This window comes from Tarenaya hassleriana, unplaced genomic scaffold (assembly GCF_000463585.1).
Source record: "Tarenaya hassleriana unplaced genomic scaffold, ASM46358v1 Cleome5, whole genome shotgun sequence".
Lineage (NCBI taxonomy): Eukaryota > Viridiplantae > Streptophyta > Magnoliopsida > Brassicales > Cleomaceae > Tarenaya > Tarenaya hassleriana.
This window is the reverse complement of record NW_010967707.1, coordinates 6,033,367-6,047,440: the sequence shown is the minus strand read 5'-3', so window position 1 is coordinate 6,047,440 and position 14,074 is coordinate 6,033,367. Positions and strand designations below refer to the sequence as shown.

The 14,074-nt window shown below is 38.8% G+C and overlaps 2 protein-coding genes across 4 annotated transcripts in view; one reads left to right on the top strand and one right to left on the bottom strand.

Moving 5' to 3' along the window:
• The window catches only part of LOC104827474 (RNA-binding protein 42), a 1,958-nt gene extending 197 nt beyond the window's left edge, over positions 1 to 1,761 (top strand). The window contains exons 2-7 of the mRNA XM_019204170.1: positions 5 to 113; positions 667 to 844; positions 929 to 1,026; positions 1,161 to 1,257; positions 1,431 to 1,516; positions 1,600 to 1,761. Of these exons, the coding sequence (XP_019059715.1) occupies positions 5 to 113; positions 667 to 844; positions 929 to 1,026; positions 1,161 to 1,257; positions 1,431 to 1,516; positions 1,600 to 1,647 (616 nt within the window). The 3' untranslated portion in view covers positions 1,648 to 1,761. The remainder of the gene's footprint in view (positions 1 to 4; positions 114 to 666; positions 845 to 928; positions 1,027 to 1,160; positions 1,258 to 1,430; positions 1,517 to 1,599) is intronic.
• Positions 1,762 to 1,986: 225 nt separating this feature from the next.
• On the bottom strand, positions 1,987 to 12,708 carry LOC104827286 (exportin-4). 3 transcript variants are annotated; one of them, XM_010560439.2, is made up of 32 exons: positions 12,307 to 12,679; positions 11,830 to 11,917; positions 11,603 to 11,711; positions 11,159 to 11,257; positions 10,838 to 10,880; positions 10,168 to 10,239; positions 10,004 to 10,099; positions 9,638 to 9,874; positions 9,181 to 9,364; positions 8,882 to 8,993; positions 8,704 to 8,790; positions 8,465 to 8,603; positions 8,108 to 8,204; positions 7,953 to 8,012; positions 7,747 to 7,856; positions 7,023 to 7,127; positions 6,541 to 6,614; positions 6,126 to 6,201; positions 5,331 to 5,543; positions 4,887 to 4,958; positions 4,589 to 4,660; positions 4,451 to 4,515; positions 4,257 to 4,359; positions 4,048 to 4,179; positions 3,744 to 3,887; positions 3,529 to 3,636; positions 3,393 to 3,443; positions 3,247 to 3,324; positions 3,045 to 3,158; positions 2,748 to 2,944; positions 2,575 to 2,644; positions 1,987 to 2,369 (listed from the first exon to the last, which is right to left on the bottom strand). In XM_010560439.2, exons 1-32 carry the CDS (start codon positions 12,406 to 12,408, stop codon positions 2,181 to 2,183), a joined length of 3,498 nt encoding a protein of 1,165 aa, XP_010558741.1. In that variant the 5' UTR covers positions 12,409 to 12,679; the 3' UTR covers positions 1,987 to 2,180. The 3 variants fall into 3 exon arrangements, with proteins under 3 accessions (XP_010558741.1, XP_019059713.1, XP_019059714.1); XM_019204168.1 differs by lacking the exons at positions 1,987 to 2,369; positions 2,575 to 2,644; positions 2,748 to 2,944; ... (16 more) ...; positions 8,108 to 8,204; positions 8,465 to 8,603 and having other exon boundaries at positions 8,882 to 8,982; positions 12,307 to 12,703; XM_019204169.1 differs by lacking the exons at positions 1,987 to 2,369; positions 2,575 to 2,644; positions 2,748 to 2,944; ... (23 more) ...; positions 10,168 to 10,239; positions 10,838 to 10,880 and adding an exon at positions 10,887 to 11,069 and having other exon boundaries at positions 12,307 to 12,708.
• Positions 12,709 to 14,074: the final 1,366 nt, after the last annotated feature.

Genomic DNA, 14,074 nt, shown 5'->3' with positions numbered 1-14,074 from the left:
GAAGCCTCAAATGCATTACCTACGTGGCGCCGGCGGCTGTTCCCGGCGCTACGGTTTACCCGCAGCCGGTGGGACCTGTTCCTGCTGTTTATTCTTTTCCCCAGTACCAGCAGGTTAGTGGGCCTGAGACTTGGAATATTATGAATCGCGTGTGCAACTTCGGTGATTTGCAATTCTGTGTGTTGAATTTTGGATTTAGGGTTTACAGGGATTGTGGTGGTCCATAATGTTTTTTCTTTTGGTGATCTAGGATGGGTCTGTATCTTTTGCAAGTCCCGTGATTTGATTCTAGGGTTTTGTTGTTGTCGAGATTGTGATTTCGTTCATCAGTGGGTGATAGTTGATAGAAAAGCGAAAATTTGTTATGCTGCCATTGTGGTGTAGCTCAATCAACAGGTTTGGTGGAAGCAAAACTGAAACCTAAGTGTTGGCATAGGTACTTTTCCTGGGATTGGATGGCCTTCTCAATTTTAGAAACGATTTGTTCAGCATGTAGCAGAGAAGCTTGGCTGTTCTGAAAAGTTTCTCTAAGGTCCGAACTTGCTTCAGTTAAAGTTTCAGTCTTGTTTCGATTTCATCATATTGATTGTTGTCCTGTAAACTTTGTATACTTGAGGGTAGACAAATACATTCATCGGGTTTGATTTTTGTAGTATACATGGACAGGCACAGCAGTTGTTCCAGAGGGATGCACAGACAATCACACCAGAAGCCCTTGAGAATGTGAAAGCGGCTCTAGCAAGCAGTGAAACTGAACACAAAGCAGAAACTAAAAAGAGAGCTATCCCCCGTAAAGCCGCTGGACAGTCTTGGGAGGATCCTACACTTTCTGAGTGGCCAGAAAGTAGGGATTTATATTATGGGTTTTGTATGTTGTGTCGTTGACTAATCTTTTTCTAGAGGAAGGGGTCTAACGAGTTTTTGGCAGATAACTACCGACTGTTCTGTGGTGATCTTGGGAATGAGGTGAATGATGATGTTCTCTCCAAGGCATTTTCTCGGTTCCCTTCCTTCAACATGGAAAAAGTGAGTGAATATGTCGACCCCTTTCACCGAGATGATAGATATACACCACATTTTACTCTTTTCAGGGTTGAAATCAGACAAGACTCCTGTTGTCATCTGTAAGAGTGTGATCTCTATGCGTTTTTAACGGACAGGTAATCAGAGACAAAAGAACAGGCAAAACTAAGGGATACGGGTTCATTAGTTTCTCCAGCCCGGCTGATCTGGCTGCTTCTCTCAAGGAAATGAACGGTAAAAACATGCTCGATTTTGCCAATTGGTTCTGTTGATCCTCTTGGCTTCTTTCTTGTGTTCGATCCATCTATCGGTTCCATTGGCCTCTATGATTGTATAGGTATCTTCATTTTGGACTCTCTATGATCCTCCTGATTCCTGATGGTGATATGATTTCTTTTTTTTTTCAGGAAAGTATGTGGGAAACCGACCAATCAAGCTACGGAAAAGCAACTGGAGAGAGAGGATAGATTACAACGCTCTGGAAAGACAGAAGGTTAACCAACACCTCTCTCCTGTTTCCGCTCTCATTCGAATCCATTGAACTGAGTATTTGTGGGTTTTTGCCGATATTTGCAGCATCACAGCCGTAAGAAAGCGAAGCAGCCGAGCGTTCTGCACAAGTGAACGTTTGCAGAAATTGTACCCATTTTTAGTGTATATGTACCATAGTTGGGAATAATAATAATCATCAGACTTCCTTCCGTCATGTGATGGTTATATCATTATTGTGGTTTTGGAGACAAATTTCTCAAAACGCATACGCTAGTTACTGTTTGGCTTCACGTATATAGTTCTACTATATAATCCGCATGTGATCCAATCACGCGGCAAAACATTGAGATCCTTTCTAGTTTAGTCTCCAAACCCAAAGTCTTGGGAATGGATCCCGCAATCGCGTCTCATATGTATATGAATAGTTACAATAGGTGAATGATAGTGTTAATTTAAAAGTAAAGAGCCGAATGAAATCAAAACCGATATGATGAAAACTCACAAAACCATTAATCCCAAAAGGAACCTACCTTTGGAACTCACTCTACAACAGGTTCATTCCCAGAATGAAAAAATATAACACCCCAGAAATGAATCACATCTTTGAAACAGCGTGAGTTCATCTGATGATATCCATTCATTGTGCATATATATATATGCTTCTATTACCTTGTTCTAAGGAATCCGCGAACTTCAAGGAGGAAGTTGTTGAGGTTCTTCCTGAATCGTTGGTAGTTGACACGGTCCAACCACGATGATAGCTGGTTGGACGTTGTCAGCGCCTGAAGCGCATTTGCCAGCCTCGTTTTGAAATCCCCTATCGTCTGTTTCTCTATCAGCTCGTTGCCCAACCTCTGCCATTCATTTCGTCTCCTTAGTCCACATTCCTAAAATAATACAGAACGCTATATGCTTCCCTATGAAACTTTTCCATTTCCTTTTTTCACTATCGTTTGATCTCTCTATACATAATAAATTCCGCATCGCGAATGAAGGAACCAGGGGCTAGACAATTAGAACATTCGATTCAGATGATTTCAGACAAGTCAGGATACCGACCTGGTAAAGGTTCTGTTCACAGAGAATAAGTGGAAACAGAGCATCCGCTGCTGTACTGACTAGGTCGGGACTGTAACAAGAGAGAGCAGTAAAGCCCACAAGTGTCAGGTAGAAGTGTACATGAAATGTTTTCTGAGGTTAGAATAAATATAAAAAATGAGAGAATGTACTACCTGTAATCCTCGAAAAGAAGAAACTGAAGCAATGAGCGAAGGAATCGGCCAAGAATTCCTTCGTGGAAGTTGCCACTCGGATCTGTATGTCCCGCCACATGTGAACCCAAGCCCGTGTTACCGGCATTTGTCTCTTTGTAGTGATAGGAAGAGAGAGCCTTAAGAGCTCTCAAACACATGGTGACTATATCGACGTCCTGTTTGCCCCACATGAACGGAATTATTTTAGGTTGCTAGCTATCGGAAGGTAAGCACACAAGACCGGTTTCGGAGGAAAGGCAGATAAAAAAATGTCACCTGATGATGAAGACCAAAGTCTAGGGTTCCGAGTACATGGGCAAATGCTTCATTGTTGAGTTGGGCGAGTGTTTCAGGGTAGACCTCCAGCATATGCGATATTAGCGAGAAATACTGCGGAATAAGATGGCATTAGAGGAGAAGAAAAAAAGACTTACAATAAGCACTGATATAGGTTGCAAAAGATGGAAACAGAACTTACATCGAAACAAAGCTTCGGATATTTGAGGAGCTCCAAAGATATGAGCGGCGTGATAATGTGAAGTCCAAAGTACACCACCTGCAAGTTTTTTGCTATCACAAAAGCATTCTTGCAGATTTTTTCACCATATTTATGACATACTTTACCTGAGATATATTTGTGCTTTGTGTCTCAATGCTATCTGATGAAAAGTCGACCTGTAATCGGTGTTAACTCTTTTTAGCAAAATAGGAACACTAGCCAAATCTTTCCGTCTCAGTGTGTCCGTGCAAGAACATTTACCATATCTTTTGAGCATAGATGGGAAAGAAGCTGAAGAAGAGCACGTAAATCCTTGTATTTCTCGATCTTTGCCTCATTAAGCAAGCTACTTGAGAGAGACAGCGAAATCTGAGAAAACAAGGCATGTAAGAATGTGATTATTTTTCCACTTGTTTTCTTTAGGGCAATCGCAATCACTTCGCAGAGTGGTGCAGAAGACTGGTGGCACAACTTACCTTTCCAATATTGTGGGACGAATAAATTTGTAGAAGATTCATGCAGAAATTGATAACCACGGTGGTTTCGTGAGCCTCAAGGTATGATAATTGTCCGTCGACCCAATCGACAACAAATTTGAGCAGCAGATATATCACTACAGACTAAGCAATAACCCAAAACCAGTGTGTTGTTAGAAAAAAAAAATATAGGCATAGTGGAACAAATTGAACAATGTGCAACTCTTTAGAAGAAATAACACAGTCAGATTCAGAAAATACATAAACGGTATAGCACAAGCTGAAACAGGCATCTTGATAATACCTCGTCTTTGTAAGCCTCAAGAAGACGAAGGATAGGGTTCATCACAGACAATCCCATTTCATAGATAGCTCTTTGAGTTCGAGGTTCGGTGGCAGCTGCTGCTCCACGAAGTCGTTCTAACACACAACTCACCTATACACATAATTAACGATCTCATTTTACAAAGATATGCTATAACTAAATGGATTGGCATATGTTGACATCCTTACCAACATGATAACATCGGGTTGTTGAGCAAGGTTTTTCAGCTCACTGTTGTTAGACAACTCTACCAAATATACTGTCATATGAGCCATGAGGTCCCTTACGTATCTTTTGGGAAACAGAAAAGCGATGAAAGGTTATTGGCAGGTCATAACGTGAAAGAGAAGAGGAAAGACAGGTTTTATTATGTGTAACTCACTGATTCGACGCTTCTGAACTTCGCATCCCGTAAGCAGAGAGAACAAGAGTTTGAGCAAGTGAACGCTGAAAAGGCAAAATCGATCAAAATGTAAAGAATCAGGACATGAAGATAATGATGATTCTTAGGAGTTTGTACCTGATTAACACCATTTAGCAAAAACAATGTTTTGTCATTTGCAAAGGCATTTGCTAGGCTACGCCAAGAGTCCTGTAGTTATTCAATGAAGTTAAAAATATGTTAATTTACAACAATCTTCAGCAAGGGACAGGACATTTTCAACTGGAAGAAAATGGCACAAGCAAACTGAATGAATCTGGAATTTTCTATTTTCGATATATAAAATTAGAGCAATAAAAAGTAACAGACGAGTGGTAATAGAAACAGCTACAATTAGTCCAGTGCATCTCTGACCCTAGAAAGTTATTGTACCCACCAATGATACAAGGTGAAAACAAATATTTCTTCGTCGAACAAGTGCATGCAGTAGCTGAAAACATGTTAGCTCCTGCAGAAACGGAAAGATTATAAGAAAACATTAATCCTTGAGGAAATGGATGTAAGCTTTCTTACAGATATAACCAGAGTGATAACGATGCTCACAGAATATGCTCATAAAATGTATATATTGCTGTGAACAGATGAAATTAAGACAGTTCACAATCTTTGAGATCAAGTTCTTTTGATTATTATGGTTTGCATATAGAAAACAAGGCCAGAAAAATTCTTACATCAGTCTGTACCCTCTTCAAGCACAACTAAGCTTTATATTTCACTCATAGACAGGAAATGGTTTTGCACAATAAAAACAATGCATAAAGAGGTAATGATTATCTGAACCAATAATGTTTCCAGAATGAGAAAGAGAAATCAGTTATACCTGCAAATCCTTCTCGCCAGGGTATGACATGAGTGATGTCAAGGAGATTCGAACAATAATGTCAAGTACAAACTTCCCTTGATTGTGTTCATTGAAAAAATTGAATAAACATATCCTGGAGGGTGGTGACTGTAGCTGGTTGTTACCCAAATTGCAATCCTCAACAAGCATTAGGTATGTGTAAGACCATCTCGCAAGAAACCATATGACTGCCTACACAATTTTCTCAAATTTACTACAAAGGATGGAGGTACAAACGGGCAACAAATGGATGTATGAAGGACATGACATGTAACCCAAATAAAAAAGAAAAGTATGACAGATCACCGATGCAACTGCATGCACTACATACAAACTTCTTTTCATGTGCAGAAAACCATCAAAAGCTCTAATATTAATCGCAAGCCAGGGGTCCCATTAAGGATTTTACAACAAACTTAACCAAAACATAAGGTCTCGCATTGTCACATCGTTATGCCCAAAAGGTAATTGTGCATTCATTCAAAATTCAAAGGTCTAGCCAACTCGCATTTCATTTTTAGTAATATGATATATTATCAAGTAGATCAGCTATGTTGTTTCAAAATACCTCACAATGTAGCTGAAAGTGGAAGAAAAGGCTGGAACAAAGGCTACAACCATGTCATATAATAATCGGAATAAATCATTTGAACCAAGCAGCTACTCCCTCCTCTCACTTCTTTCAATAATTGACAGATGAATTTTCCAAACACATAGCTGAGAATTCAAAACAGGTCAAAATTGTCCATACTCAAATGTTAACAGAAATTGTACCTCCATTAGCCGAGGACTAAAGATCGATGTCCTCATTTCAGTTTCTAAACATTGCTCCGCGAATTTTAGAATTGTGCTGTAAATAAACAAGAGAAATCAAGGCCACTGCATGAGAAATGAATGCATGCAGTGTCGTTCAATGAAAAGAGTTATCTTTTAGCTATATTTCTCAATATGATATCAGCAGTTCCCTGAAATCTATGAGAAAACTTTACAGCATAACTACCAGTGCAACATTAAAAAAGGAGATATCGAAGTCATTTTAATAATGCTTGGGCAAGCATCAGAATACTTGGGTTTCGGTTAAGGTCGAAACACTAACAAGGAAGTCGATTGGCAGTCTATCAATTTCCTTTAATGTTATATGCTGTATGCATTGCATAAACTGCGTATAAAGCCTTCTAACTAAATTTACCTTGAGAGTACCACCACAGGGTGCTTGTCCGCCTCTACAACATCCACAAAATGAGATTGTAAGGCATCAGGAACCTGGTTGGTGGCAATATAAACCCGTTACTGCTATTGGGAATTTTTTATAATGGGACGAAAAGAAAAGGAAGAGGCAAAAATGCCTCATAGAACTATTTAGGCATTGATTTTCTGAGGTATAAAAAAATATTAATTTACTCAAAAAGAGAAAATACTGAAGTGTTTGGTATTAACAGAGATGGGTGATTCAATTCTTGATTTACCCAAACAGATAACAACAATAATTCCTTTGGCAGAAACAAGAATGTCCAGAATATTTGAAACATATATTGTAAACCAAAACGTATATACAAGAGCTTAACAACGAAAATGCGATAAATTCAGCTACTTCCTTTGCTCCTTTTTTCCCTTTAAATTTGCACAACTTGGGCTCAGATCAGAGAAAATGTAAGAAAGTTAAAGTGATACCAGGGCTGTTTCTCCTTCCCCTTCATCAGCAAGTACATGGCCAATTATTAGCAGCAAAGAGTAGAGTTCTTCCAGGGTTTCAGTTGGATCAACAGTGCCTCTACCCTACAAGAAGCAATATGAGGTGAGAAATAGTAACAGTCTCAGAAAATTTTGTAAACCAATACAACAAATTCCACCAAAGAGTGTTAACTCACAGAAAAAAGTGATTACCTTAATAGCCAACAAAATATGTCTGCCATATAGTTTAGATGGCAAAAGCTTTGTGATCAAAATGCTTTGCTTCCTAAGCTGAATTGCTGTCTAAATTGCTCACACATAACTAGAAAATGAACCAACTTTGTTTCTAGGTAATCATTTTTAGTCTTTCTTAAAAGGTTTCACAAACAGCTCAGCAGTTTTGAAAAAGCCTGCAACCGCATTATGCTATGCCCCAGATATTCAAGCCGGTTTTATATCAATAAACAAATATATTGAGGTCTTCACTTGCTTAGGAAAAACATCAACAGTAACTTCATGCCTAAAATTTTTAATGAGTATAAAGTTACTTGACTGTAGGACGGACACCAAATAGGAGCATGAATGTAATGTAATATTTGATTTACATTTCCAGAGCTTAAAAATGCACAGATAAAAGAAGAAAGAAACTAATGCAAGTATCGAAATAGCAAATGCAAACGAGTTACTCTGATATAGAACATAAAGAAAGTTGAATCATGAGCACCTGGTGGAGTCGTGCAACACGCTCAGCGAAAAGTTGTCCTAACAATAAAATCGTAGCATCAACTGCTGCCCTTGCAATGAGAGCATAAGATCCTAGTCTCTCATCCATGGCTGCCAAAAAACAAGTATTAAATGTTGAGCATTCCCTGCTTTTAAACCAGCGACACAAAAAAGACCATGAACAAGAAAATCTTAGCTTTCACTCACCAGATACAGAAGCCTGACAGTAAGCATCATCTTCATCAGATTTAGCTGAGGCAGATGCCACTACAGAACAAAAAATTCACCATTTAATATATTGGACAAGGAAAGTAGTTCAAAATCAACAAAAGTTGTCCTCGATAGATTGAGAAAAGGAACACCTTTTAGTTCAGATTCCACAATCAATGAAAAGAGATTAGCTGCAGCGTGCATCCCCTCAGGTGGGAGCCATGCATTACCTCCAGAACCATCCATCGACTGGCAAGAATCATCACAAGTCTTAGTCAAATAGTTCCACTGGTATCTTAAAGGAAACAATTTGTTTTATATTAAAATTGATGCCAAAGAGTATGATAGGTTCTCATTAATTGCACGAAGAGCAGGATAAGTAACTGTTAAAGGCCACGAGTAACCCAAGATGAAAGAAATACAACAATGGAGTTTCATCTACACGGATTCTGTAAAATGTCAATGTATTTACGTGCATATGTTAAAAATCTGAACTTAAGAGAACTCACAGCAAGGAGGGTTGTCCAGGTATCTAACAAGATATCACGTGCCTCGTAGCTCCAGTTCTCCTCATCATTGTTATTCGACATTAGGACTTTAACAACTTCACCCATCAACATAGATAAGAGCGTAAGAGTGCCAAAGGGCCTGCCAAAAAAAAAAGAAGAAAGAAAGATTTTCTTTATGCATACACAATCCAGAAGGCAGTAGACTTCACCAAACTGCAATAAGATCATGCATCAGAGACCTTATAGATCTCAAGAGTTGGTCAAAAGCAACAGGAGCAGTAACTGTAGCAACAGATAGCAATGCACGGCAGCCATCAATCATCTCACTGAAAAGAAACAATACAAGACAAAATGTCAAGCATAAAAAAATAGATAAAGATACAGAATTCAGAAGGGAGAAAATAAAATATGGATGACCTTCCACTTTTTCCGTTTTCAATCTCCTTTGAGATGACATCCGGAGGATCAATCCAGGGTAATATCCCTGACAGCAACAAGAGCAGGTGTTGTTCTCGCATCTGCGCATTATCTAGATTACTGAACCAGTCACTCACAATAGCATATATACCTCAATGAGCAAAGGATCATAGATATCAATGCATTGCTCGACTGGTAAACATTAACTAGATGACAGAGCAAAGTTGATGTTCCATATAAACACTTCTCTAGGTAGTTTATTTTAGAAAACATGTGCGATTCGAGCATGGAATACGCACCGGAAGGAAATATCTCTCCTGCCAAGGAGCACAATTGTACGATAAATTTTCGAGCAGAGACTGCAAGAGGACAATCCAGCCAATAACCTTCAAGAGCAAACTTCTGCCTCAACGATGAATATAAATTCAACAGCCACCCAACATGTGAACTTGAAAGCAAAACATCACGCCATGAAGCACCAGGCTGCAATGAGCATCACTGGAGATGAAATCTATGGAGGCAGTTGGTAAAAGTGACTTGAAAAAAAAGGGGAACCAAGGAACTCTGAAATGCTAGGGACAATATCCTAAGAATCCTGAATGCTTGAGACTAAAACAGACAGAAAATGCCTGAAGGCAACTACCAATACATTACCCCCAACTCCACGTTTGCTTTCTGAATTTCTACAAGTTCACGAACTTTGTGCATGGATAGATAAAAAAAACAATAATTAGCTTGCAGTTTACAATTTGCTACCTGAACTATTACACACTCCGTCCTTTTTGATGATGTATTATCGAGTCTAGATCCATCTGAGAATACATTTATGCTGTTCTTTGTGCCTCGTTTGCCGTAGCGGAAATCCCAGTTTAGTATTTGATGCATGAGCCGCAGCGCAGCATTACAAACTCTAACCTCGGGCACACCAGAATCAGATTCGATAATCTTGTTTGTGAGACTAAAGGCAGCATCTTGTGCCCACCGATAGAATGTCTGCGATTTGGAACATACAAGGTAAAAGAAAAATACAGATCATGAAAACCTATTGACAAGCGACTATTTCTCCTGAGAAAATTACGATAGATGTCACAACGTTTGGAAGCATATGGAATCCTAAAGCACCTTCAAATAGTCTTGCTCTAGAGACTTCCGACACTGCTCATGAAACTCCCTAGGGAGACCCATGGCACTTGAAGTAGATGGTGAAAACTCAGATACCTGAAGAAAAAGTTAGAACTGTTGATAGAAAACACATTGAATTGCAGAGCCCATGAAACGGATCATACCAAGGATTCAAGAAAATTTATGCCGATGAACTGCACATCTAAGCCACGAGAACCGAGTATAGCCTGTTTGATCTGTAGAACAGCAGTCATTAGAGAACATGAAAAGATGTCACCAGGAACACTTTGAACCAATCTCCACTACAGACGTCTCGTTTCAATCCTTCACAATAATAGCAATACCATCCTAGAAACCACAATCCTAGAAATGATTTGAAAAGCATAAACTTAACATTGTGAAAGTTAGGAAAAACCCCCATTTCCATTTTTCAGTACAGTGGGCATATCAAGACATATCTAGCTAAACATAGAGAACAAGATGAAATTTGTAAGGGTTTATTATTGCTCTATCAACCTGATTCTAACAAGTCAACTTTCCAAAAAGACATGATATGAACTGCAATAAAACTCTTCCCCAATTAATATAATTCCCTATAAGATCAAATCCATACTTGGTAGAATATTATTGTGCCGCTGCTAATCAACAAGCTCTTCGAACCCTCAACATGGGTGCATGCAAATCCAAATAGGATGTTCCATTCAATGCAGAGAATGTACCCAACTTGAGCAATCAGCAGAACCGGTATCGGGATAAAGAGTATTCATGCAGCCAAATATGGTTCAAATAATCAAAAGAAAACGAACACAGGAATTGCCAATAGAATGTACATACCTCATAGAAAAAGACTTCCTTTTCCGCTAGAGCAAACTCAAGCCTATAAGAATTATATCTTTTAGCATATTCAAGTTGACAAAAGAAGCCTCAAATGCATTAAACTTTTTATTGAAATTCTTCAAGCTAATGCGCGAAGATTTTCTTGTACTCCACCAGCTTTTCAAGAGAACACAAATGATTTGCATGTATCGGCTGTATGTCCGACCAACAATGCCATTTCTTGCACCATCTTACAAGATCAAACCCAAAATGACAGCTTAATGCCAGTGTCTAATGTTCATGCTTCATAATTTGCAAGATCCGAAGAAGAACATTTACCACCCTCTTTTTAACAGCTGCGCAGCCACAGAAGATACTTTTGAAAGCACATATCCCTCTGATGAGCTAGCACGCTGCATGACATAGCTAAGACAGAAGCTGTAGAAAAAGATTTAGCAAATTTCAAAATTTTTAGTAGCAGTATGACAACAAAATTCTCATAAGAAAGCCTACATACATACATATATATATATATATATTATGTGAGATACTCACGATTAGTAGACAAATGAAGTGTGACATGAACCAAATATTAAGTATCACAGTCATGGAGACAACATCTCAAGCATACACAAGTCAAAAGCATGGGTCCAAGTTAACATTGAACCAACCAAAATCACACTCTTTTCACCCGAGGGAAAGCTCCAAATATATCAAAGTCGCTACTCAACTAATAACCAAGTTTCTTATTCATCACCAAAACAAAATAAAAACAGAGATGACCTTATCAAACTCCTTTTGTCATCAGCAGCAAGAAAACTCCATTCCCTGATAGCTGCCTCTCGGATACCAGCAGCAGCTTGAAACCTAGCGTTTGCTACCTGAGAATTTTCTGGAAAAATACAATATTTTGAGTACATCAAGTGAATGCTAACTTCCCACAAAGTGCAAGACGATAGAAAGCATATGTCCACTTGAGCAGCCACAGCCAGACTTGAGCTAGCGCTTACCAAGAATAAATCGGCATGCCTTATACGGCTGTGGTGACTGATGAAACGCTAATATGGTTGCCACTGCAGCAGCAGGATCAGTATTTACCTGCCGGAAAGGAGAAAAACATCAATCCCACATAAAGCGGAGCATACTTTTGCTACTTCCATGGTAGATAAACCTTAAAAAAAGGCACATAATAACAAGAGAAAACTATAATGAAATGCTTTCTTGTTCAAATTCTTAAATCACGGAAACGGTCTCCTAGCAAGGATTCTCTGAGAAACGAGAAACCCGAGAGTAAAGCAACTGGACAAATGCACAGTCCTTATGTTCCTTCCATTTCAAGTCACCAAAAGGCCAACACATACCTTTCCTCCATCTTCCCAATAACCAGAAAGAAGAAACAAAACCATAAATGCTTGTTTACCCCCATTTTCGTCCAAATCAAACAGAGCGATACAAGGACACACTTAAGCAGATGAAGAAAAAGAGACCTGAATGAAAGAGCAAGCAAGTTCAATCGCCCTCAGAGTGGACTGAAGCTGAGCCAAATCATCTGCCGCACCGCCTCCACCTCCATCGGAAAACCCCAGCATCCTCTCTCAAAACGCCGATTCTGCTAGCCGGGAAAACCCCCCGATGAAACCTTTCTCGGTGAATCGATGTTTCGGAGATCGATTCAATCGTAGCACGACAGAGTTTGGTTTCGAGGAAGAGGACGGCGCAGAAAAACAGTGTCGGAGATGAGAGTGTACGGACGGCGGAGGGGATCGGTCGATGGATGCGAGGGCCGGAGAAAGAAGCGGTGTCTTTGGAGGGGTTTTGTCGTTGGTTCTGTAAAAATAGACGTGAAGTTGGATTTATTTACGGAAACACCCCATCATTACCCTCGCTCTCAGAGAGAGGATCTAAAAAAGGTAATGTCGTTTTCACCCAGGTAAAAAATGTTACGTTTTTTTATTCCCACTTTTTTTTTTGGTACGTAGCACTGATTATATAATCATTCCAGAAAATTATAGTTTATTAAAATTTATAATTCGATTTATCTATTTAGTAAAGTTTCAAAATAAATACATTAGCTGAATATATATATTGAAGTAATGTGATATAAATTTGGCTTTTGATGGGGAACTCCTAGGTGAGCGGTTCGACTCCTTGTCTGCTCACCTATCGTCTGTCAGTTACGGTTGATTTATCTCTCACGCGTGTGTTGCAGACTCGTGCGTGTGGTTTTGAGTTTATTCGGTCAGCGCGTCCAAAGGGTAGCAGCCGGGGTTCCCAATGTATAAAAAAAAAAATTGGCTTTTGATTAGCATCGCCATGAAAATAAAATAGTTCTATAAATCACATTATCTACAGAGAAAGAAAATGCTAAATAAATATTAATTACCTTCTTCTTCATCAGCGCTCCTTCGCATTTTCCCCTCTCAAATCACTCTTTTACGCCCTTCCGTATAGAGGATCCAAGGTAAATGTTCATAACCCCATTTGTGATTGCCAACACTGGTGCACGATTGTCTACTTCGACCCTCACTTTCCTCCGATCTCCATAGAGTTCTTTTCTATTATGAGTTTGCTCATCTTAACGCCGAATGTATACGAATTCCATTTGTTTACAAGGGTTTAGGCTCATGTTTATTTATTTCGTTTTTAGGGTTTTGTTATATTTTCTAGGGTTTTCTTGTCTGAATATTTGTGGCTTATGATTCAAACATGGATGATCATACATCTCACGTGCACAATGTCTGTGTCACGAACGCATGCAACGTGAAAAAAAATCTTCCGACCGACCGGAAACGAAGGACAGGTGAGAGATCCAATGACAAAGAGTGTATGCAATAATTTAGCACGTTTAAAATGTGGGTTATCATTAATTATTGTACACCTAACGCAAAGGCTCCCACTTCGCGTAATGGTCTCTTCTTCTGCTCTTCGTTTTTACTCACCCTTAAGTCATTCATTATATTTATAGGTTTTAATATTGTTTTTTTTTTGTTAAAGTAGGTTTTAATATTGTTACTATTATTATTATGAACAAAAATGAATCTATAAGGATGATAATGTAATTAATGTCTATTAACAAATAGGGATCATAGAATTTAACATTTAATTAAAAAAAATAACAAAAGAAGAACGGAATTTCTTCGTATTCTATGGTTTGAACTCGTAAGAATTTCTATATATATGTACATACACGGTCACGTGACATATGGATTTGGACGAAAACGTACGTTCAAAGATTCATAGAATAAAATAGAAAAA